General features: G+C 44.3%; 1 protein-coding gene across 9 annotated transcripts in view; it reads left to right on the forward strand.

Moving 5' to 3' along the window:
* The first annotated feature begins 7,263 nt into the window (after positions 1-7,263).
* Positions 7,264-23,542, forward strand: part of LOC138154219 (tumor necrosis factor receptor superfamily member 14-like) — a 28,072-nt gene continuing 11,793 nt past the window's right edge. For 4 of the 9 annotated variants that reach the window (XM_069078781.1, XM_069078782.1, XM_069078783.1 and 1 more), the window contains exons 1-4: positions 7,409-7,512; positions 12,836-12,935; positions 16,894-17,049; positions 20,063-20,153. In XM_069078781.1, coding sequence (XP_068934882.1) covers positions 7,480-7,512; positions 12,836-12,935; positions 16,894-17,049; positions 20,063-20,153 — 380 coding nt within the window. In that variant the 5' untranslated portion in view covers positions 7,409-7,479. Of the gene's footprint in view, positions 7,513-12,835; positions 12,936-16,893; positions 17,050-20,062; positions 20,154-20,759; positions 20,785-23,542 lie in introns of all 9 variants that reach the window. The other 5 variants (XM_069078784.1, XM_069078785.1, XM_069078787.1 and 2 more) reach the window with 4 other exon arrangements.

Consider the following 23,542-nt stretch of genomic DNA (forward strand, 5'->3'; position numbering starts at 1 on the left):
AGGAAGGAAGGAAGGAAGGAAGGAAGGAAGGAAGGAAGGAAGGAAGGAAGGAAGGAAGGAAGGAAGGAAGAGAGAAGGAGAGAAGGAGAGAAAGAGAGGAGAGAAGGAGAGAGAGAGAGAAAGAAAGAAAGAAAGAAAGAAAGAAAGAAAGAAAGAAAGAAAGAAAGAAAGAAAGAAAGAAAGAGAAAGAAAGAAAGAAAGGAAGAAAGAGAAAGAAAGAAAGAAAGAGAAAGAAAGAAAAGAAAGAAAGAAAGAAAGAAAGAAAGAAAGAAAGAAAGAAAGAAAGAAAGAAAGAAAGAAAGAAAGAAAGAAAGAAAGAAAGAAAGAAAGAAAGAAAGAAAGGAAAGTGGTAGCAGAGACCTTTGTCAGGCTAGTAAATTTCTCAGGCAGGATTTGAATTGAGATCTTCCCAGTTCTAAGTCTAACACTCTCCCTGAGCCACCTCTGTATTTGAACCTCCCCCTACCCCCTTGCTTTGATTCTAAATCCATCATTCTTTGCAGTGCCCCATGCTTCCAGTCTCTTGGGGATGCCAAGAACTGAATCCAAGGCCTCCTATTTATAAAGCCCACTATCTACCAGTGAGTTATGCTCCCTAGTTCATGCTAGAGTTAACTATGTCAGGATTGGGAAAAGGGGCCCCCTGGGACACAGGTCCTAGACAAACCCCACCCTTCTCCAACCATCTGGGATGGCAGATAATGAATAGTCATACTTAGAGACAGAATGAACCCCAGAGATAGGGTAATCCAAGCCCTGTACTTGATGGAGGCAGAAATTGAGGCACAGAGAGCATTTCCCCCCAAATCTTCCACACTAGATATAGTCCTTTAGTCAGTACACCTCTGGGAAGGGTCAGGGGCAGAATCCCCACCCCACCCCAACCCCAATTTGTTTGGGAAAGGGGAGGAATTCCTGGGCTAGACTCTAGAGTGATAATCTCGAAGCTGAGTCACAAACCTGTTTTCATACCTTTCCTAAAGAGACTGACGTGTTTAGATAGTAATTTGCTTAAAAAAAAAAAAAATCAAAGGCCACAATCTCCATATGATTTCATAGTATGGTCTGGCAACCGAGAAAGCAAACTCAGTCTTGGCCTGCCTTGAGAGGTATAGCTTCAAGGAATAAAGAGGTAACAGTCCTACTCTATGGTGCCCTGGTCAGACCACACCTCAGGCACTGTGCAAACCCTGGGTTGTTACTGTTTAGGAAGGCAATTGAAAAGCAAAGTGTCTGACTTGTGTTGTTCAGTTGCTCAGGCTTGTCCAACTCTTCATGACCCATGAACCATCACATGCCAGGCTCTTCTGTTCTCCCCTCTCTCATGAAGACTGTTCACACTCATGTTCATTGCTTCCATGACACTATCCATCCATCTCATCCTCTGTCATCTTCTCATCTTCTCCTTTTGCCTTCAATCTGTCCCAAAATCACTCTTTTCCAATGAGGCCTGTCTTCTCATTATGTGACCAAAGCATTTAAGCTTCAGCTTCAGTATTTGTTCTTGCAATGAAGAGTCAGAGTAAATTTCTTTAAATGTTTACTGATTTGATCTCCTTGCTGTCCAAGGGACTTCAAGGGTCTTCTCCAACTTATATGAACTGATGCAAAGTGAATCCAGCAGAACCAGGAGAACATTGTACATAGCAACAGCAATACTGTATGATGATTGTGGAGGGAATTCTCATTTTTATAATAATCAATATATGTATAATGAATATACTAATAGATTAGATTTTGCAGAATTGCCTTTTCTAGGTTGAGTCACTTACAATGCAGCTTGAACTGCCTTGAAACTTTGATAAGGGCTCAGTGACATCTCTCTGCCTTTGTACCTGAAGTGAAAAGAATCAAAGACTGTAGAAAACCTGTACCCATCAGAGAACTTTGATCCTGTGACCCACCAAGTAATGACCTTCAAGGACTTGAGCAAAATTGCTCCCACGGGACTCCAGAATTGTATTGTCTACCATTTGTAGGTTTGCATAGGAAACCACTCCTGCTCTGGGAACAATTGTTTGTTATCTACCTTCCCACTTGTGATTTATATATTAAGTCTTCTCTCTCTTGAAATGATTTTATATTATCTTGAATGGACTTAGTCTAGGCTCAGGCTGCATCCCTCATATGGAATGTAGGTTCCTCGAGGGTGGGCAACAGCTTATCTTTGTATATGCAGTACAGTGCCCTGGATACAGCAGACAACTCAAGAAGTATTCATGGAATTGCATTGGCTCACAAGTTCAATCCCATTCAAGGACATTTGACAGAGATTTTTGACATCTATCAGTCACTTCCCTGACAAGTTCATACTCTTGACTGATTTGGCTAAAGGGTCTTCCCAGAAATACCAGAGAAAAGTTATGGCTCTTCCCAGTAAGTTGATCTGGATAGGGAAATGGGAAGAAAATGGGCAGCAGCTGTCACCAGAAGCTCTGAGGAGGGCACCGGCCTCTTTATCACTCTAGCATGCTAAACAGTTAGGAGATAAGGGTAGGAGCAGGCATGGACTCTGGCTGATGGCAGGTTTCTCTCTTATCCTGTGGCTGGTGGATTGGATGGGGGGTAGAGTAGATGAGAGAGATCTTTGGATGGCACAGTGCATGTTGGGAGAATCCAGATATCTGAGTGACCTGTTCCAGGAGATTGTACTTGTCCCCTGGGAAGATCTTGTGCTTTGTTTGAACTGTGGTTTTAGGCACCCAGGAGGCCAAAGATTGTTACAACAGTAGTGATGACTGCATGTTTGAGAGGTGGTCTTTACTACCCTCTCAAATGTGCCTTTTTCAGAGATTCTAAGACATTATAATCAGAGGTGATAAGATTCGAGAAAATGGGACTGCGCCTCACAGTGACCCTCACCCAGTGAGGTATGTGTGGTGATGGGATGTAAGAGATCTGTTAGATTAGAGGGCCTTCCCCTCTCTGTTTTTGCCTTTGTTTGTCTTCCCCAGGCAGTCAGGTGTCAGCTATCTTGTGAAATGGTTATGGTTAGCTTAGGTTTCCAGTTTCTTTTTTTCTCCCCACAAACAGCTTGAGTTCCCAACCTTAAAACCCTCCTTTTCTTTTTCCTCACTTGATTGTCAGAGGAATTGATTAGGACTGACCAAGCAAGTTGGGTATCTGTCTATCTATCTTATGTATATATGTATATATACAGTATGTATTTACATATTTATATATAAACACATACATAAATGTACACATATATTTCTGTATATTCATGTGTGTGTTTACATATATAGATACCCAGACACACACTTGACATGCCCATTGATTTCCCCCTTACTCACTGGCTTGAAGACCAAGTGGGAGTTTCCTGATTAGAATCCAGTTAGCTGAATGGAGTGAAGGTATCCGGTGCTGCTTCTTTAGAAGCCTAAGAAGGATGAGTCAGGTTGAGCACACCCATAAATAACAGAACAAGTCAAGTCCTTTTTTGAGGTGGGACGATATCCCCAGGCCCTTGGGAGTAAACTCATCATTCTTTTCTCCACCCTCATCATTCTTTTCTCCACCCTTTATCCACTCACTCCCATCTCTCAGATCATTTTTCACCCTGGTCTGACTTTTTGACACAGACCCCATTTAGGGTTTTCTTGGCAGAGACACTAGAGCAGTTTGCTATTTCCTTCTCCAGCTCATTTCACTGATGAGGAAACTGAAGCAAACAAGGTGAATTGACTTCCCCAGGGTCACATAGTTAGCAGGTGACTGAAGCTGAATTTGAACTGTGGTCTTCCTGACTTCAGACCTGGCCCTCTATCCACTGCACCACCTGGCTGTCCATATGTACAACGTCTCCATGGGATAAAGAAGTTGGGCATCTTTTGAAGTTTCTGATTATCAGCAGCTTGTTTCCTCCTTTATAAATTCTTTCTTATTCTTTTTAAAGGAAGAAAATTTTTATTGACATTAAAGAGTGGGAGCCCTCTCATCCCCAGACAGGGCTGAGAAGGAATCACTGACCCTGAGGCTGCTAGTGTTTAAAAATAGATGGGACTCTAGTGAAGAGCCAACTTTATTACTGTGTCCAGGCTTTTATAGGAAGCTTCTTAATTGCTTTCCTCTGTGTCAGTCATAGCTACTTCTTAGCCCCTAGCCCTGGGTGTAAATGTGATGCCTATCTATCTCAATGAGCTAATCCTCCCACCTGCATGCTTGCTGGGGGATGGGGAACTGAAGCAGATGATCAGCAGGACTGAACACCTGAGAGGGCTTGTTCAGCCATCAGAGTCCGAGGCCCACTTGCCTGTGGTCCTCAATATCTCCCCCCTTCTTTTGTTACAAGAATAGGTAAAGCTGGTCAGTGGTGACTTCACGCAGCACGTGACACCGGCAACATAGTGGGAACAATGCAAATTGCAAAGAGACATCATGTAATCAGGGGAAGAAGCAATGCATATCCAATCATAGTCAAACCTACTATCTTACTGGTATTACAGACAGGATGAAATCCATAACCATACTTCATCAATATTTAGCTGTAACCACCTCTTTCACATTTTCAATCAATTAGCAATAGATATTCATTTATGCTATTGAGATATTTCTCTGCTCTGTAAAGAGGTTGATGACCTGGGGTCTAGGTCAATTTGTGAAACCTACTTGTAAAACCAGTCTGCGCAGTTGTAACTGCAATTTGTATTCTAAATTGTAATCTGTGAAATCCCTTTCCCAGCCTGGGGCTCTGCCCCTTCCAGATATTGGCACTAGACCTAGGCAACACCTTGTGACTCCTTTGTCCTTGCTTAATCTCCTCATGTCTGTCTCCTCCTGTCTGGCCCAAATCTCATCTCTAAGTTAAATTCCTCAAACTTTTATCTATGCACTGTAGTCCCTTACATCCATCCGATCAGCCCTGACAATGGCAGCACTACCCTTTAAAAGTAAAAGCCTGTGCTCCTTTCACTCGAAGGTCCCCTAAGGACCCTTGCCCGCTGCAAAGTGTATAATAAACTTTTTCAACTCTGACTCCAAATAAGGCTGAGCTGAATTCTTTCCAGACTGAATCTCAGGTTCTGGTCTTAAGATAAGATCAGAGTCCCTGCCGAACCTAATAGCCATCCCTCATCAACAGTATCAAGGGGTGCAGTTTGAGCAGAAGTAGAGTATTAATAACTTTCATTATCAGAATTAGTGTAGTAGCTTGCATTTTCAGGAAGCTGTTCCTGAAGAAGTTCCTATGTAAACATACATCCCTGTCTCACAAAGCTTGTATATCCTCTGATTATATTCATTTTGGAAAAAAGTGATACTTTAGGAAAATGAATCTTTTACCTATAATAAGTTCGGACACTACTTAGCTCTTGTTTGGGTTGTGGAATAAGCATACGTTGGGATGAAAACAGTGAAATCCGTTCCACTTTATGTTAACAGCTATAAATTGTGGAAATGAAGGTTTTAGTAGGCCTCCTAAAAAGACATAGTAGGGATTGAAAAGAAATTTTAAATTCTTCCGAGGTGATATGATAAAAGAAGCAGTATTTACTACTCTTCTGGTCTGTGGTCTGGTCTGTGAATGACCACAAGCAGTATTTTCTGCCCAGGAACAAGGGCCCAGCAAAGCTGCAAGCTCTGGCGGGCTAGTGGTACTCCGTGCCATCACACTGCCACCTAGGACTGCAACCTGGATCCGAGTATGTCTCATTATTTTTATCCTCTTTAATAAAAATATTTATTGTTTCTATAACTCGTTGTTTTACCCACTTATTCTTTACTACTAGGTTTCTTAGCCAACTCATATGAGGTTAAGAGACTGGGCAACTTGCCAATTTATAAAAGAGCCCCATGGAATGAAAGGGACCCTATAAGGACTGTTTATCACAACCACCTCATGCCCATAGGAGTTAGTTGGACTTTCCAATGAGCAGGTAGAGAGAGCTGATAGACCCTCACCTGAGAAATGTCTGAGAAAAAGAGACCAACAGCTGTACAAGACTTTGTGACCCAGAGGTGGCCCTGAAAGTGATGGAGCCAGTAAAGGAAGCTCTCTGTATTATTACAGGGCAGGAGAATTAAACCTGGAGTCAGCTCCTTTCATGCTGCAGAAACTCACAAGGTGTAGATGCAACCCACAGAGCCTGCATAGACTGACGGCCAACCTGGAGTGGCTACAGCCCAGGTATAGACACAGGTCTAGCCTGATTCTGAGGGTCAGCCCACACCCACTGCTGGGGCTGGTGCAGGAGCAGAGTCAGGCCATGAGAGGAGAACCAGCTGCTTAGAGTAGTCACTGGACGAAGTTAGGATGTTGTAGGCAAGCCTGGAGGTGGAGCTCTACCTGTGTCTCGGTGACAATGGGGGGTATTCTCATGTGAGAAGTGCCTGCATGTAACTGCACATGTTTATTACTGGACATGTGAATGACTATGCCTTGAGAAGGTTTTATTTGCTATTATGTTCATCTGATTGTGTTTTGTGTTATATGCCTGCTGTGGTGATGTTTGTTAATTGTTGTGTAGGCTGGTGCTTAGAGTTCCGCTGTGTTTAATCTATGGGCCCACTGACATTATTGGAGCTGGCTAGTTTTGCTTTGTTATCTGGCCATAGCTTTTGATTGATTGAGATGTGGGGATATATATGTATATGTCTGTGTACATGTGTGTGTAGGCCTGTATGTGTATAGGTATAGACACACATATATCTGTATATATATTTTGCATGTGTAATACACACATACACAATATATGTTAATTTATGTCTGCATGTGTATATATATTTCTGTATCTATCCATATCTGTCTCTTTCTCTATATGGAAGAAAGACAGTCCCTGCCTCCCAGGAGCAGGGTTTTCCTTTGAGTGGAAACCAAGAAAAGTCACCGATGAACAATGAGGAGTTCTGATCTTCAGAGTTTCCACCTGGTTAGAGTTCCCCGTTCCCTTCTTCCCCTCCCCCTCCTCCTCACCCCCATGCTGGGGCTGGCAAGGCCTCTTCTTGTCCTAATGCACATTTCTGTTATTATTGTCCGGTCCTGTCACACTTTTGTGACCCCATTTGGGCTTTTCTTGGCAAAGATACTGGAGGGGTTTGCCATTTTCAGATGAGGAAACTGAGGCAAACAGGGTGAAGTGACTTGCCCAGTATCACACAGCCAGTAAGTGTGTGAGGCTGAATTTGAGCTCAGGTCTTCCTGACTCCAGGCCTGGCGCTCTATTCACATCACCACTTCCTCCCATTATGTACTTCCTCCTGCTGGGTTAAAGAGGTTAGGCATCTTTTGAAGTTTCTGATTATCACCAGCATGTTTCCTCCTTTATAAATTCCTTCTTATTGTGTGCACATTTGTCAGTTATGGCCTTGACCTGGGCTGAGAAGGGCTGCTGATTTTGGAAAGGAATGTTGTTTTCCTCACATGACATTCAAATAGCTAACGGTTTTTATTTTCACTTTCAATATCTTCAGAGATTCTGATCAAAGCATGAAGGAGGATATGGTGTGTTCTCTGGAGCTGGGAACAGACTGAAGTCCACAGAGATGGTGAGCAGAGGCTTGATGGTAAGAAGCTGGGTCCTGGGCAGCTGGACGGGGACTGCCTGCCCTCTGTCTCCCTACCCAGGCCTCCCACCCCCCCAAGGGAGATGGAGGAGGGACTGCCGTAGCCTCGGCTCCAGACATAAGTCAGGGAGGAGGATTCAGAGGACAATCCCTAGACAGCTGGGCTCCCTGTTTCCTCCCTAATAATCGTTCCGTCTCTTCTCAGCTCCCTTCTTTTCCTCCCCTCACCCAGTCTTTTCCTTCCATTCCCTTCTTCCTAATTCTCTGACACCCTATGACTCCTTCCCTCGTTCCTCCCTCACACCGCCCCCCCCATTCCTTCCAACCCTCTCCCTGCCTCCAGACTGGTCACAAAAGGAATCCAAGTCAGATTCCTTCCTCTGGAATTCAGTGATGGTCCAAGAGGAGAAGGCTAGGGGGGCTGTGGCAGAAATTCGAAACATCTAAGGAGAGTTAGACACTGTGTATAGCAAGGGATCTCTGAGGCGCGGGAGTCCAACAACTTCCTGCAGGTGTTGGTAAGCATTTACAGTCGTGTCCAACTCTTTGTGACCCATTTGGGTTTTTCTTGGAAAAAAGATTGGAGTGGTTTGACATTTACTTTTCCAGCTCGTGTCACAAATGAGGAAACCAAAGCAACCGGGTTTAAGTGACTTGCCCAGGGTCACACAGCTAGGAAATATCTGATACCACCTTTGAACTCAGGGTTTTCTTGACTCCAGTCCTGGCTCTATTTACTGTGCCACCTAAGTGCCTTCCTGACAAACAGCAGGTGTTTAATAAATGCTGGTTGATTTTTCCTCATCTCTATGAGAATGAGCTTTCTTATCCCCTGAGTAAAGGGGTCAGATTAGAAACTGAGGGGTGAGGGGCAGGCAGGCATTCCTTTCCCAATTCCATAAGGTCTATGACTCCTTGGAAAATAAGAAAAAAAGAAGACAACAGGCTTTTATTAATTCCCTAGTTTGTGCCAAGCCCTGTGCCTTTACACACTTTATTCCATTTTACCCTCATTGCTGCCCTTTGGTCCCTCTTTTCCCCACCCCATAGAGATAGGCACTCCTTAGTTGTTTTAGGTGGGGCAGGTTTGATAAGCAGACAGACCAAATGGGGCAATGAATCCCCTTCAGAGCCCTCTGGCAGGACTTTCCCCTCCCTTGTCCTCTATCTGTGGCCTCTCAGGCTCGATCAGGCTTGTGGGAGACAATCCTCCAGCATCCCTTGGAGAGGGGCAGAGTGGGGGGAGTCAGGAAGGCCTGAATTTGAATCCTGCCTCACACCTTTACTAGATTAATCATCCAGCTTTGGTTTTCCTACGTGTGAAATGGGTGTGGTAGTAGCACCTCCTTCACACAAGTTGTTACATTCAAATGAAAAGGGTGTGAAGTTCTCTGGAAACCACTAAAGTGCAACCTTAAGTGTGAATGAATCATGATTAAAATTACAGTATATCTGCACCATGCTCCTCTCTCCTACACCCTCACCATTCCTCCCCCAGCCTTCCCAGGCTGGTGCTTTTTAAAGTTAGAGACTGGTCAGACTCCTTCTCTTAGGGATTAAATCACAGGACCCCAGGTCTAGAGCTAACAGGGATATTTGAGGCCTTCCAGTCCAATCTCCTCATTTTACAGATGAGAAAACTGAGGCACAAAGTGTGTAAGTCACTAGCCCAAGGTTTCCTGACACCCTGGGCCATGCTCTCTCCCTCGCCCTTATTACCTCCTTCTTTACTTTCCCAAGATGTTCAGCATGTTTATGACAACTCAGCTCATGCCCTTCAAGGAGGCCCTGGAATGTATGATGGGAGAGTATGAGGTGGATGGGCAGTGCTGCCCCACCTGCCATCCTGGAAAGTCAGACGGTTTCTTTCTATAGAACACAATACTGTCTTCCTCTTATAAATGGCTTCATGTTTCAGGCTCTCTTTCTTTCTTCATATATCCATTTGAAATCCAGAACTATAAAATCTCAGAGCTTAGAGGGAACATGGTGGGGGGGGGCACCTAGTCTTGTCTTTCTCCCAACATAAGAATCTCTTCTTTAATATGTTAGAGAATGGGGTGCTTACTCTATTATAAAGCAGCTATTCTTATTGATGGACAGGATGAATTTATTCAACCAGCAGGCTTTTATGCAATGCCCCTTGCATGCAGAGTCTAGAGTTAGGTTGTCTAAGACAAGGGTTTAAGGCAGGACTGTCTGGGCTGGAAGGAGGACAAGTGGGTAGTCACTGAGGTAAGAGAGGAAAGGGAGAAGCCCCCCAGGGCACATCTCTGATTTCCTCTGCCTTCTCCTTGGACCTCAGAGCCAGGTGGGACATAGAACACTTATTCAGCAAATGCTGCTGCTGGAGAGACTTGCCCCTGATTCCACTCAAGTCATCATAATTCCCTCTCCCTGGCCCTTAGACCCTGCATGCCATTCCCTCATCTCTGCATTTGTCAGCATTAAGAGGCTCCTTATGTTTGGAATACCCTCCTTCTGTCAGCCCTGTGGAACTCCTCAATGCCTTCAACAGACACCTCAGATATCACCTGTCCAGAAGATCTTTCTGATTCTCTCCTCTAAAAAAAAATAGTATCTATTTTTTTTTCTTAATTTGAGCTCCAAATTCTCTTCCTCCCTCAGCACCTTCCCTACCCATTGAGAAGGGACACAGTTTGATATCAATTATACATGTGAAATCACAGAAAAGATATTTCTGTATTAATCATGTTGCATAAAAGCAAGAAAAATAAAGCAAAAATGGGATGCTTCATTTTGCACTCAGAATTTATCTGTTTTTTCTTTTTCTTTCTTCTCCCTCCCTTTTTTTCTCTTTCTCTCATTCTCTATGTATCTGTCTCTTCTCCCTCCTCTCTCTGTGTCTCTTTATGCCTCTTCTCCCTCCCTCCCTCTCTCTGTTTCCTCTCTTTCTCTGTCTCTCCTTGTCTCTGTTTCTCCTCTCCTCTCTTCTCCTCTTCCCCATCCCAAATCATTCTATGTAGTCAGTATGGATTTGTATTTATTTATTTCTGTGTATAATACATTGCCCTGCTAGAATGTAATCTCCTTGAGGGCAGACATTTTTTTCTAGTTTTTTTGTCTTTTTATGCCCAAGGTCAATCTGGTGCCTTGCCGATTTGTTGTAGCTCAGTGTCTGAGTCTTCAAAATCCTATCGGGGGATTTCATGGCAAAGATATTGTAGGGATTTGCCATTTTCTTTTCCATATTATTTCAACAGATGAAGAAACTGAGGCATAGAGGGTAAAATGACTCACCCAGGGTCACACAGCTAATAAGTGTCTAAGGTCATATTTGAACTCAGGTTTTCCTGACTCCAGACTGGAGGCTCTATACTCCTAGCTGTTCAGATGAAGGCTGGTAGGCAGAGAATGTTTAAGAAGTTTCTGTTTTATTTCATTGCCTGCTGAAACCTCAGGAATGTTATTCTGGATAAACTCTAAAGTCAGCAAAATTGGATTCTGTCTCTTGTACCTCTCCCCTTACTCCCCCAGCTTGTGTTTTCCCTGTGTCCCCTAGGCAGTGATATCAAAGTCAGCTGAGATGGGTCCTAAGATTCCCCATCTACCTTGTCCTAAATTGACTGCACGTCAGAGTGGGATGGGTCCTTAGGGTCCAGTTTGACTCCCGGAGCTCCCCCTCACTCCTGTATGACCTTGGGCCAGTCACTGAGTTTCCACATCTATAAACATGAGCATAGGACTAGGTGATTCTCACCTCGTGTTTCAGGAAGATTGCGTTCCTGACTCTGAATTCTCTTTTCTGAGATCAGTCCTAGATCTGACATTCTATGCTCTGAGGTCCCTCCGAGCTCTGATATTCTGAGTTCCGGCTCTGACATTAAGGCTCATCTCCACCCTGGCAGAGAATGTTCTGAGATCCTTCCTACCTCTGACATTCTGTGTTCTCAGATTGCCCTCCCTACTCTGAATCCTATGTTCCTTCCTACCTCTGACATTCTGTGTTTTCAGATTGCCCTCCCTACTCTGAATCCTGTGTTCCCTCCTGTCTCTGACATTCCCTGTCCTAGATTTCTTTCTAATTCTGCCATTCCAAGTGCTTGTGATGAAGTGTCTTTCATTTTGGACACTCTCAGTTCTAAGGCTCTGAGGGTTGGGGTATGGATGTGTACCCTCCTAATTTTCATAGTAAACCACCCTAAGTCTCATGGTGGTCTTGGTAGCTCCCTGTGTCTACGTTGGGTGTCATGGTGGTGTCAGGGGGGAGGGTGGGGCTGGAGGGGAGGGGCTTCTGCAGGGAGGGGCCCTGTGTCTTGCTGATTCTTTGATACCATTAGGTTACAGGGTTCATGAGACGTGCAGCATAATGACAGGAACCACATGTGTGCCTTGTGATCCTGGGACCTACACAGCACACCAGAGTGGCCTGAAGGAGTGTCTCAAGTGTAAAGTCTGTGACCCTGATAAGAAACTCTTCAGAGGTCTTGGAGTCACCTAGAATCCTGGATCTAACCCAAAGCCCAGCCTCTCCTGGGTTCTGATGATACCTCTAGTTTCCCTGGGATGGGGGGAGCTGGGTCCAGAAAAAGTCATCACTCTTGGACCTACCCAGACAAGATGGGGTGGTGGGACCTCGAGAACTCAGAGAACAGGAGCTGGAGCAGGTTAGGAGGAGAGGCTGTGGGAATGCTGTGCTGGTGGACAGGAGACCTAGTTTCCGTTCCAGACTTTTCCTTGTGTGACCTTGGACAAGTCTTGTCCATTCTTTGGATCTCAGTCTGCCTATCTATAACATGAGAGGCTTGGGCTAGTCCCTAAGGTTCTAGGACATGGGAAACACAGAGAAGTTTATTCACATTCACTCACACAACACTAGAACACAGACTGTTCAAGCTAGAAGTCACCTCAAAACAGAGAAATTAAAATCCCTAGGATTCTGAAGGGGGCTATCAGCAGAGCCGGGCCTCAGGAACTTGTGAAAGAGATTGAGTATGTCCCTAGGACCCAGCCAGCTCCTTAAATGTGCCTGTCTACACCTTCCTGACCCCTAGCCATAGGAGTAGGAGGGTTGTCTCATGACCTGGTGTTTCCCCCCTGACTGCCCAAAACCTCTCCCTCTAACCCCCAGCTAGGCTTGCCCTCCCCAGCCATGCTTCAGCATTTCCAACAATCTCTCCATCCTTCTGCTCTCTTCTGATGATTCCCCTACCCCAAGCCGCCTTTCAGGGAGGAATTATGCTAAGCAATTAATTCACACTAGAATGTGGATGGCTGCTGATGTTGTCCTTTCCTGGGGTATTTAAAAAGTAAGTTTTTGTTCACTTAAAGGTATGAATTTCTAAAGATGAATTTTCACCCACAGTGATAGGAGAATGATTTTCAAGAACAAAGGACATTCACTCCTCACAATGCTACCCCACTTCACCCCCTGAAGCCCAGGTGGGTCAGTCTACATCAAGCTGGAGAAGGGGGTGTGTATCCCTGTTGGTGGGGGATGGGAGAGAGGGGAGGCAGGTGAAGGCTGGGTGGTGGAGCTGGCCTCCTGCCCACTTCATTCACTTTGATTTCAGTATTCTGGAACTTGGACTTCTCTATTTGAATAGACTATTTTGCATAACTGGGAAATGTGCTTAAGCATGTCACATCTCTTGGCAATGTAAAGTACTGGGGTCTCTCCTTGTTTTTCTTGCTCCCCCACTTCCCCTTTTCTTCTCCCCCCACCTGGGATTGTCCACTAGCTTTCTTCAGGGCCTCTCCCCTCCCTAGACCCTATGGAAGGGATCACAACATAACAGATCCAGATTTGGGAAGGACCATAGAGGTCATATTATCCAAGACCTTCATGTTATGGAAGAAACTGACCCCAGAGAAATTGTAACCTATATATAATCACAAGGCAACAAATAGCCGAGTCAGAATTTGAACTCAGATCCCATAACTGCAAATTAAGTACTTGCTCACAGTTTTTCGTCTTTCCCTTCTCCAGTCTCAGACACAGCTCTCTTTAGAATTTGAAAAGGTTTTCTTCCCCAATATTGACAGCAGGTGATACACTAAGAAGAGTCCTAGATGACAAGTCAGAGACCCTGAGTTCAAATCCCTACTCTGTTGTTTACTATCTGTATGATGTTGGGCGAACCAGTTAAGAAATATTCATTAAGCACCTACTATGTGTCAAGCCCTGTGCTAAGTGCTGGGGATACCAGGAAAGGCCCTTGGGAAGCTCACAGTCTAACAAGAGACATGAGGAAACAACTCTGTACACACAGGATATGGACAAGACGGGGTAGAGATGATCCCAGAGGGTTTGGGGGCAGATAGGTGGTGTAGTGAATACAACACTGGCCCTGGAGTCAGGAGGATCTGAGTTCAAATCTGGCCTCAGATGCTTAACACTTACTAGCTATGTGACCTTGGGTAAGTCACTTAGCCCCAGTTGCCCTGCCCTCCCCCTCCAAAAGGCAAAAAATCCCCAAACAAACAAAATAAAATGGGAGGGTGAGATGCACTAACAAATCAGGCTCTTTCCAGCTCCAAATCGATTCTCTATCCCTTTGGCTAGGAGCCTTGGGCTCTGGGAGCCAAGTGGGACAGTGGATGGAGTGTTGGATCCTGTGTCAGGAAGACCTGAGTTCAATGATGACCTGCGACACCTCTAATTTTGTGACCTTGGGCATCACTTACCCTCAGTCTGCCTCAGTTACCTCCACTGTAAAATGGGGACAGTAACAGCATCTACCTCTCAGGGGTGTTGTAAAGATCAAATGAGATAATATATGTAAAGCACTTAGCATGGGGCCTGGCACATGGTGGGGAGGCACAAAGTCAGTGCTTCTTCCCTTCCCCCTGCTCCTTCCTTCCTGCCACCTCTCACTGACTCTGTGTGACCTTGAGAAAGTCCTTCTTCCAACCTGGTCCTCAGTGGCTGCATCTGTACAATGGGGGCAGGTAACAACCCTTGCCCTCCTGAAGGTTGTTAGACTGGCCTGAGATTATGATGGACCAGGGCTAAGGCACAGCCTGGTGGTTTGGCATAGCCAGGCAAACACATAGGCTGTGAGCATCCAGCTCAGAAGTGTGATTCTGCAGAGGTGGAGGGAGCCTCCCACTCACAGAAGGGTAAATGACTGGTCCCAGTTTCCTCAGCCTGCCCATCCCTGTAGCTAAGCACAGCAGTGCCTTCCTTCCTCAGCCCTGTGATACAATTTATTTCACTTCCGTTCTTCCTAAATGGGGCCTCCTGACCCCCTTGTGTTACCTCTCAACCTCTGCAAGTCCTTAGGGGCTCAGACTTTGGAGAGGAAATCAGACTCCTCCTGGGGTCCTCAGCTAGTTGGGGGATGGACTGAGCTGGGATTGGAGACACCCAGGACTGTTTTCAGTCTCAGCTCCGTCTCCCAAGAAGCCTCCTGTTTCTTTCTGGGCAGGTCATCAGGGCGTAGGAGAAGCAGATTCTGCTTTAATGTCCCTTAAGGCAGTGAAAGTACCAGGAACACTTCCTCTACTCCCCCTCACCTGCCACTTCTGCTTCTGCTGGCTTTGTGAGACCAGGGATAGCAGCTTCCCCAAACCTTGAGGATGGCCTTGGGGAACCATTCACTGTTCCCACTTCTAGGTTCAGAACTCAGCTCTGTGCACCTCAGAGATAGGCCTGGCTGGTGAGTGGCTCCCAAGCCAGCTCTCCACAGCACACCTTTCCCACCCTCAGCCCCCAGCACACACTCAGTCAGGGATCCCTTGACTACTTCCCCAAGAAGGTCAGATTCATGGGATCATGGGATTTACAAACTGGGAGGCCACTTGGAGCTTGTCTTACCTTGGTCTTTTTCTGCTTCTGTGACTGTGAGAAAGTTACTGCCCTGGGCTTCAGTGTCCTCAATTATAAAAGGAAGATGTTGAACTTGTTGCCCAAAGCTCTTTCTGGTCCTACATCATCTGATCTAGGTCAACGGCTTCCTTCTGCAGAGGAAATTAAGGCCAAATGAGTCAGTCAGCAAGCATTTATTAAGGACCTACTGTATTCCAGGCATGAGACTGAGTTCTGGGAAGGAAGGAAGGAAGGAAGGAAGGAAGGAAGGAAGGAAGGAAGGAAGGAAGGAAGGAAGGAGGGAAGGAGGGAGGGAGGAAGGAAGGAAGGGAGGAAAGAAGGGACGGAGGAAGGAAGGAAGGAAGGAAGGAAGGAAGGAAGGAAGGAAGGAAGGAAGGAAGGAAGGAAGGAAGGAAGGAAGGAAGGAAGGAAGGAAGGAAGGAAAGGGAAGGGAAGGGAAAGAAGGAAGAGAAGAGAAGGAAGGAAGGAAGAGAAGGAGGGAGGGAAGGAAGGAAGAAAAGAGGAAAGAGAAGGTAGAAAATAATTATTTAATAAAATTCTACTATGTGCCAGGCACTGTGCTAAGTTCCAGGGATACACAGAAAGGCCAAAGATTCTCTGTCTCCCCTAAGGAGCTGTGACACATGAACATGTGTAGGCAGTATATGAGTCCCTGAGGGCAGGAATGGTTTTCTTCGTAGTCCATTCTCAGCACAGTGCTTTGTATTTTCTTCTTTAGAGGGTTATGGGGGGTTCTCTCGGTTTGTGATTTTACTCGTAAGGGAAAAACCCTCCTTCTGTTCAGGCACGTGGGAACCTTGTCTGCGGCACATAATGTTAGAGCTCCCTAGAGGGAGCTGTCCAGCATCCCTCAGCCACAAAGGATCTGGGGCAGCATCTGAGCCCACAGCTGGATGGGATGCCTCGGGGCGCTCCCTCCCTGCACCTTTCCTGGCAGAGGCTAAGTGACCATTGGTTGGGAATGGTATGGGAGCAATTTTTGTTTACACATGAGTCAAACTAGATGATGGCCTCTGGGATTTTCTCCTGCTCTCTAGGATCTTCTAGTCTAGATCTTCTAGGTGGGGATAAGAGATGCAGTCCTGTGGAATGGGCTGTTACCAGAGCCATGGATTTCCCCTCCCAAGTCACCCTGGACTCCTCACTCACCCTCCATTTCCAATCTAGGGACTGTTGAATTCCCCTTGGCAGCCTCTCCTGATGCTGTCACCTTCTCTCCTCTGACCTCATATACTCTCTGCTGCACACCCTCTTCACCTCACACTTGGATTATTCCAGTAGATGCTCTATCCTCACTTCTACCTCTTGGCCTCCCTGGCTCCCTTCAAATCCTAGCTAAAAACCCCCTCCTCCAGTAAGCCAATCCCCTTCCCCCTAAGTCTAGTGCCTTTCCTCTATTGGTCATCTCTAGTTTATCTTGTATGGATCTCATTTGTACATGTGTGTTTGCATGCTGTCGTTCCCATTAGACTGTGAGATCCTTGAAAGGAGGAACTGTCTTTTACCTTCCTTTGTAACATGTGCCCAGAAGATACTAGGTCCTGAACAAATGTTGGTTGATTGACTAACCTAATGTCTCTTCCTTTCCTTTGTTCTTTCAGAATTTGGCTTGATGACCAGAAGGGAATGTTCATCTACATCCAACACCGTGTGTCGCTGTTCTCCAGGCTATTTCTGTGCTGACATAAAAGGCGATACCTGTGAGCTGTGTCAGCCTCACCAAGTCTGTGCCCCTGGACAATACATGAAGTCTCGAGGTGAGCCTGCCATCACTTCCAGCCACCCATGGACCCAGAACTATTGTTCCTTCAGGTTGCTGCCCTGGAAACCTGAGAAATGCCTGGCCCTCTCTCAGCTCTGACTACCTCCCTGGAGGCCGTTGTGGTACAGTGGGAAGGTGGCTGGGCCTGGTCTGAGAGGGCTTGGGTCTAAACCTCAGCTTTGCCCTCACTGTCCATGTGATCCTGAGGATACACAACCTCTCTGGCCCTCAGTTTCCTCATTTGTAAAATGAGAAAGTTGGATGATTTGACCTATAAGGTCTTTTCCAGATGGAAATTTATAAGTCCATGACCATGAAGTCTGTTTTCAGGTCCCTTGTCTTATCTTCATGGACCTCAGACAGCCTGGAGCATATGTGGAATTAGGCACAGTTAGGGAAAGTCACCCAAGGCCTCCCCTACCCCCCATGTCCTTCTTTGATGTGCTTTGGTGGCACAAAGTGACTCTGAATCTTTGTTTCTTTTGTCTTTTTTAAATGAAATACTTTTAATTGACAAAAAACCTATTTTCTCTCCTCCTCACCTTTCCTCCCCCAAAGGAAAACAAAAAGAATAGTCAAACAAAACATTCATGCATTGGCCATGTCCAAAGAGAATCCACCCTTCCATTAGCACCTTGAGTTCATCATGTCTCCAGGAAGAGGTGGGCAGTATGTTTGAACATGAGGTATAATTGGTTATTCCACTGATCTGAGTTCTGGAGTCTTTCTGATTTGTTTGTCTTCACAATGGTACTGTTACTATATAAGATGTTCCCTGGGTCTGCTCACTTCACTCTACATCAGTTCACGCAAGTTTTCTTATGTTTCACTGAAATCACTTGTTACATCATTTCTTATGCCACAGTTGTATTCCCTTACATTCACTTTCCATAATTTGTTCAGCCATTCCCCAATGAGTGGACAAAGTCTTTGTTTCCAATTACTTGTACATAGAAAAATGAAGGCTATAGATATTTTGATATCTATACATCCTTTTCCTCTTTCTTTGATCCCTTTGGGGGAGAGAGGATCAGAAGTGGTATCAGTGAGCCAAAATGCATGCACAACTTAGTAACTTTTGGGGTGTAGTTCCAAGTTATTTTTCAGAATGTCTAGACCAAGTCAAAGGTTCACCAACAGTACATCACTATGGCTGTTTTCCCCCAGTTCCTCTAGCTTTTGTCATTTTCCTTTTTTGTTGGTCTTGTCAATCTGATGGGTATGAGTGGCCATCAGAATTGCTTTACTTTGTATTCCTCTTCCTATTAGAGATTTAAAGCATTTTTTAAAATATGGCTATTGATAGCTTGGATTTCTTCCTTTGAAAACTCCTCAGTCCTAACCTTTGACCATTTATCATTTGGAGAATGGCCCTTAGTCTTATACATTTGGATCAGTTCTTTATATATCTTGGAAAAAAAGTTTTTTATTAGAGAATCTTGCTACAAAGATGACCCACCCCACCCCCTTCCCCAATTACCTGCTTCCATTCTAATTTTAGCTATTTTGGTTTTGTTTGTGCAAAATCTTTTAAATTTGATATAATTGAAACTGTCCATTTCATCTTCTGTGATCATCTCTCTCCCTTATTTGGTCATAAACTCTTCCCCTGTCCACAGATGTGATTGGTAACTTCTTCATGGCTCTTCTTGTTTTCCGATGTGCCCCTGGTCTCTTGAAAGTGATCCCCAAAGAGTTCCAATTCTGGCAAAATTCTGGAGGTTACTAAAACAGGACCAGGGGTCTGGTTTTCTGGAGATCTGTTTTCTGAGAACCTGCCTGGTTAAGTACAGAGGGACTCAGCCCCACGTAGGCCTCAGGGAATGGATATTTCAGATACAACTCTGAAAGGCCATCTTCTAAAATAGAGGGGGATCACAATCTGCCCTTGTAGAGAGAGGAAGCAAGCTGCCCAAAATGAAGATCCTTCCAATATTCAAGGAGTAACCTGTATGGCTAAGTAAGGCACTTCCCTGACCTTTCTGGGCCTCAGTTTCCTCTCCTGTAAAATGAGACAGTTAGGAGTCAATGATCCCTAAGTTCCATTTTACCTATGAAGCCACAATCCTATGAATGGGCAAAATCATTTATATAGTTTCAGAAAACTAAAATGATAATAAGTAAACAAGCATTCACACAGTACCTCCTGTGTGTCAGACACTGTGCTAAGGGCTTTGCAAATAATACCTAGAAAGTGGGTGCTATCATTAACCCCCTTTTATAGTAGGAGAAATGGATAAACAGAGCTTAAGTGACTTGTCCAGGGTAATGTAGCTAGTAAGTGTCTAAAGCTGAACTTAAGCTAAAATTTTCCTTACTTCAGTCTCAGTGCTCTACCCACTGTGCTACCCAGCTGCTATGCCTCATCCTCCATCTCCAGCTTCTTTGTAGAAGTGGGGGGCTATGGGGATGGAACACTACACATAATGTCATCCTTTTTTGTCATGTTTATCAGTTTGCTGAACTGTTTTATTTTTTCCTTTTTTAAGATCCTATATTATAAGAGATGGCTCTCTGGGAAGATAAGGCCATAAGGGGTCAGCTGGCATCAGTCCAAAGTGCTCTCCCAAGAGCTATTTTTAAAATTTTCATTGTGAAAATTGGCACTTCAGAAATAGGGAAATACTATAAATCAGGGCTTAATTTATTGCTCTGTTAATGGCGTAATTTTAAGGAAGTGCCTGGGAAAATCTTAGTAATATTGGTTAAACATAAAAATATACACTGTGTTCCTCCCCCACTCCCCAAAAAAGAGTTAACTGTTAAACATTTAATAGTAAGAGGAAAAAATCTTTGGGTAATGTAGGTGATGCAATATATATAGAAAACATTTCTTCCCACAAGTCTGGGAGTATTTCATAGAGTTGTTAATGACATTCTTTGCTCTGACGCAGGACTTCCAGAGAAAGGGACCAGCCCCTCTAGGGACATTGTTCTAGCAGTCATCTTTTGCTCTGATCCTATAGCTATGCTCAGCACTAAATCCCCCATGCCTCCTTCTCTTTCAGGCACAGAGAGAAGCAACACCATCTGCGAGAAGTGCCAAGCAGGGACGTTTTCCCCCAGTGGGACCCTTGGCCAATGTCTGCCGTGGACGAAGTAGGTACATCATGCTCTCTGGGACTTGGTGCTTCATTCTTTTTGCTTGTTCATTTGTAGTGTTTTAAACAAAAATTCTAACCTTAAGAACAAACACGAAATAAAACAAGTGTTTCCATATACAAAGCAGAACAGAAAAAAAGAGAGAAAGAAATGACAAAGAGGGGTGGAAGTGGGTGCAGGTTAAGTGTTTAACAAGTGGATCTCTGAAAAATAAATATACACAGGACATCCTTTTTAGTTTATTCTGCATCATTAGTATTTTCTCTGTCATTTTCTTCAGTCTAGATACTCAACAAGGCCCTAATTTGTAATATTTGCCAATTTCTAAGGCATGAGTGCTCACCCTGAAATTTTAACAATAGGCTTACAGATCAAGCTGATTCTAGCTCACCTCTGGATATACAGCAAACTCAGAATCTCTATTCTATACTGCACACATTTCCTTTTAGGTATAAAAGAAATTCAACATGTGGATTTCAAAGCTGTTCTGTTTGTCTGCACTTCCTTCTGGTCTTCCTTCTGTTTGACAGCTCCCATTGTTATGATTTTCTCCTTCAACTGAACTAAAATCTGTCTTTCTCTGTCTTCTCTCCATCACTCTAGGTTCTACCTTCTGGGACCAAGCTGAGTGAGTTAACTTCTCTTCTACTTAACATCCCTTTGAAAACTTGAGACAATCTTTGGGCCTCTCCAAGCCATACTTCAACAGTTCCTCACGGGCATGGTTTGGAGCCCTGCTTGCCTCAGTACCATGGAAATGGCTTTGGAGTCAAGAGATTGATGGGTTCAGATGACATGGGGGCTCCACACCTGTCCTTCAGATAGTGAGATAATATTTAAAAGTGTTGGTCCATGAGAGATGCTACATAAATGTTTGCTGTTATCAGTCATTTGAACTCTCTGTGCCCCATTTTCCTCATCTATAAACGTTGAACCCAGGGAACCAGCCCCTTGAAGTTGCTTTCAGCCCAGATTCTATAGCCTGTAGTACCCCCTTGTGGGAGCTCTCCAATTCCAGTTAATTGAAGAACTTCTGAAAATGGGACTCTGAACACAACAATTCTCCACATGTGGGCTGACCAAAGCAGACTTTACAGCAGTTCCTTTATTCTAAACTTGCTAATGTAGTCCAAGGCTGAACTGGCATGACTGGTTTTCCAATTGTGTTGCTGATTCACAGGGAGTTTTGAGGACACATGTACTTCATGTTCTTTCTTTCTTGCTTGCTTTCTTTTCTTGCTTTCTTTTCTTTCTTTCTTTCCTTCTTTCTTTCTTTCTTTCTTTCTTTCTTTCTTTCTTTCTTTCTTGCTTGCTTGCTTGCTTTCTTTCTTTCCCTCTTTCTTTCTTTCCCTCTTTCTTTCTCTCTTTCTTTCACAATCAGGATTTAGTGACTTGTCCAGGGTAGCTAGTAAGTGTCTGAGGCTGGATTTGAACTCAGGTCCTCTTGATTCCAGGGTTGGTGCTCTCTCCACTGTACAAACTAGCAGTATTCTCCCACTTTCTAGAACATACATTATAAAATTTTTACTTCAAATTATCACACAGACATATTCACATTTTAATCAACACCAAGACAGAATCACAAAGTCTGTAACCATAAATATGCGTGTGACAGAAAAGACTAGCAAAGAATTCTGTCATGGTACGCAGATGCTATCATAAGTCCACCGAACAGAAAGCATACGTCTGATTGTCAGCCCCAAGGAAGGGATCATCATCTTCAGAAGAAGGGTCATTTCTTCACAGCTGCTTTCACTGGGGCAGCCAGGCGCTATCATCTTCATGTGTTGTTCACATTTCAGGAAGTTCTGCTAATGGAGAGGATGTTCACTCTTCAGGGTCATCATATTTGGAGGACCCTGACCTTGTGAGTTACTTTAGATTTGTAAACTGTCTCAGTGTCCTTTCACTCTCTGTTTTTAGCTCAGAGATGTGGGCATCAAAACATTCCAGGATGTGACAACTCCGTAAATTCTCTTCTTCCAAAAATCTTGTAGCTATTGAGCTAATGGGAGATGTTGGCAAAGAGAAAAATTCTTCTCGATTTTTTGCAGCAGCATCTGACTCTGACATAGAATCAGAAAAGTTGGGCTCATTTACATCTATTGCCATAGGATTATGGCAATCAGATGAATTATTGTCTAGTCCCATCTCCTTCCCAGGATGGTGCCATGGCAGAGTGGAAAGGGCACTGGCTCTGCAGCCAAAGGATCTGGGTTCAGATCCTGCCTCAGATGTTTCATTCCTCTGTGACCATGTATAAATCACTTTGATTCTTTGGACCTGCTTACCCATCTTTATAATTCTGGACTGGAGTGGGTACCTTCTGATGTCTGTTCAACAACAATAACAACAGCAGTTATACCTGGCATCCAGGTGTCACAGTAGACAGAGTGCCAGGTCTGGAGTCAGGAAGACTCACCTTCCTTAGTTCAAATCTGGCCTCAGACACTTACTAGCTGTGTGACCCCAGGCAAGTCACTTCACCCTGTTGGCCTCAGTTTCCTCATTGTAAAATGAGCTGGAGAAGGAAATGGCAAACCGCTCCAGTATCTTTGTGAAGAAAACCTCAGATGAGGTCATGAAGACTTGAACACAACTAAAAGGACTAAACATCAATAATATGAATAAATTAGTAATAATATAATAATTGAAATGGAAAAAAAGAGAGGAGCATTACAAGAATAAACTGTATCTATCTGTTCTCTCAAGTATTATTAGTTTAGGGAATATGATTAGGTTTTTTTTTAATTTTTATTAAATTTATTTATTTATTTTTAGTTTACAACATTCAGTTCCACAATCCTTTGAGTTCCAAATGTTCTCCCCCGGCCCCCCACCCATGGCAGCATGTGATCCGATATAGGTTCTACAAATACCTTCACTTTAAACATTAGTCAAGTTGTAAAGAAGGATTATCACCAGTGGAATGAATAACAAGAAGGAACAAAGACAGAGAGAGAGCAAATAGTTTGCTTCACTCCGCAGTCTGTAGTTCTTTCTCTAGATGCGGACAGCCCTTTCCATTATGAGTCTTTTGGAGTTGTCTTATAACCTTGCATTGCTGAGAGGAGCCCAGTCTACCAAAGTCCGTCATCACGGATACAATGTGTCTGTCATTGGGTACAAAGTTCTCCTGGCTCTGCTCCCCTCACTCAGCATCAGTTTATATAAGTCTCTCCAAGTTATTATGAAGTCCATCTGCCCCTCATTTCTTATAGCACAGCAGTATTCCATTACATTCATATACCACAACTTGTTTAGCCATTCCCTAATTGAGGGCATCCCATTGGTTTCCAAGTCTTGGCCCCCACAAAAAGAGCTGCTATAAATATTTTTGTACGTATGGGTCCTCCTCCCACTTGTATGATCTCTTCGGGATACAT

This window comes from Petaurus breviceps, unplaced genomic scaffold (genome assembly GCF_028583685.1).
Source record: "Petaurus breviceps papuanus isolate PSGF00001 unplaced genomic scaffold, PetGlider_PUasm1.0 91041, whole genome shotgun sequence".
Taxonomy (NCBI): Eukaryota; Metazoa; Chordata; class Mammalia; order Diprotodontia; family Petauridae; genus Petaurus; species Petaurus breviceps.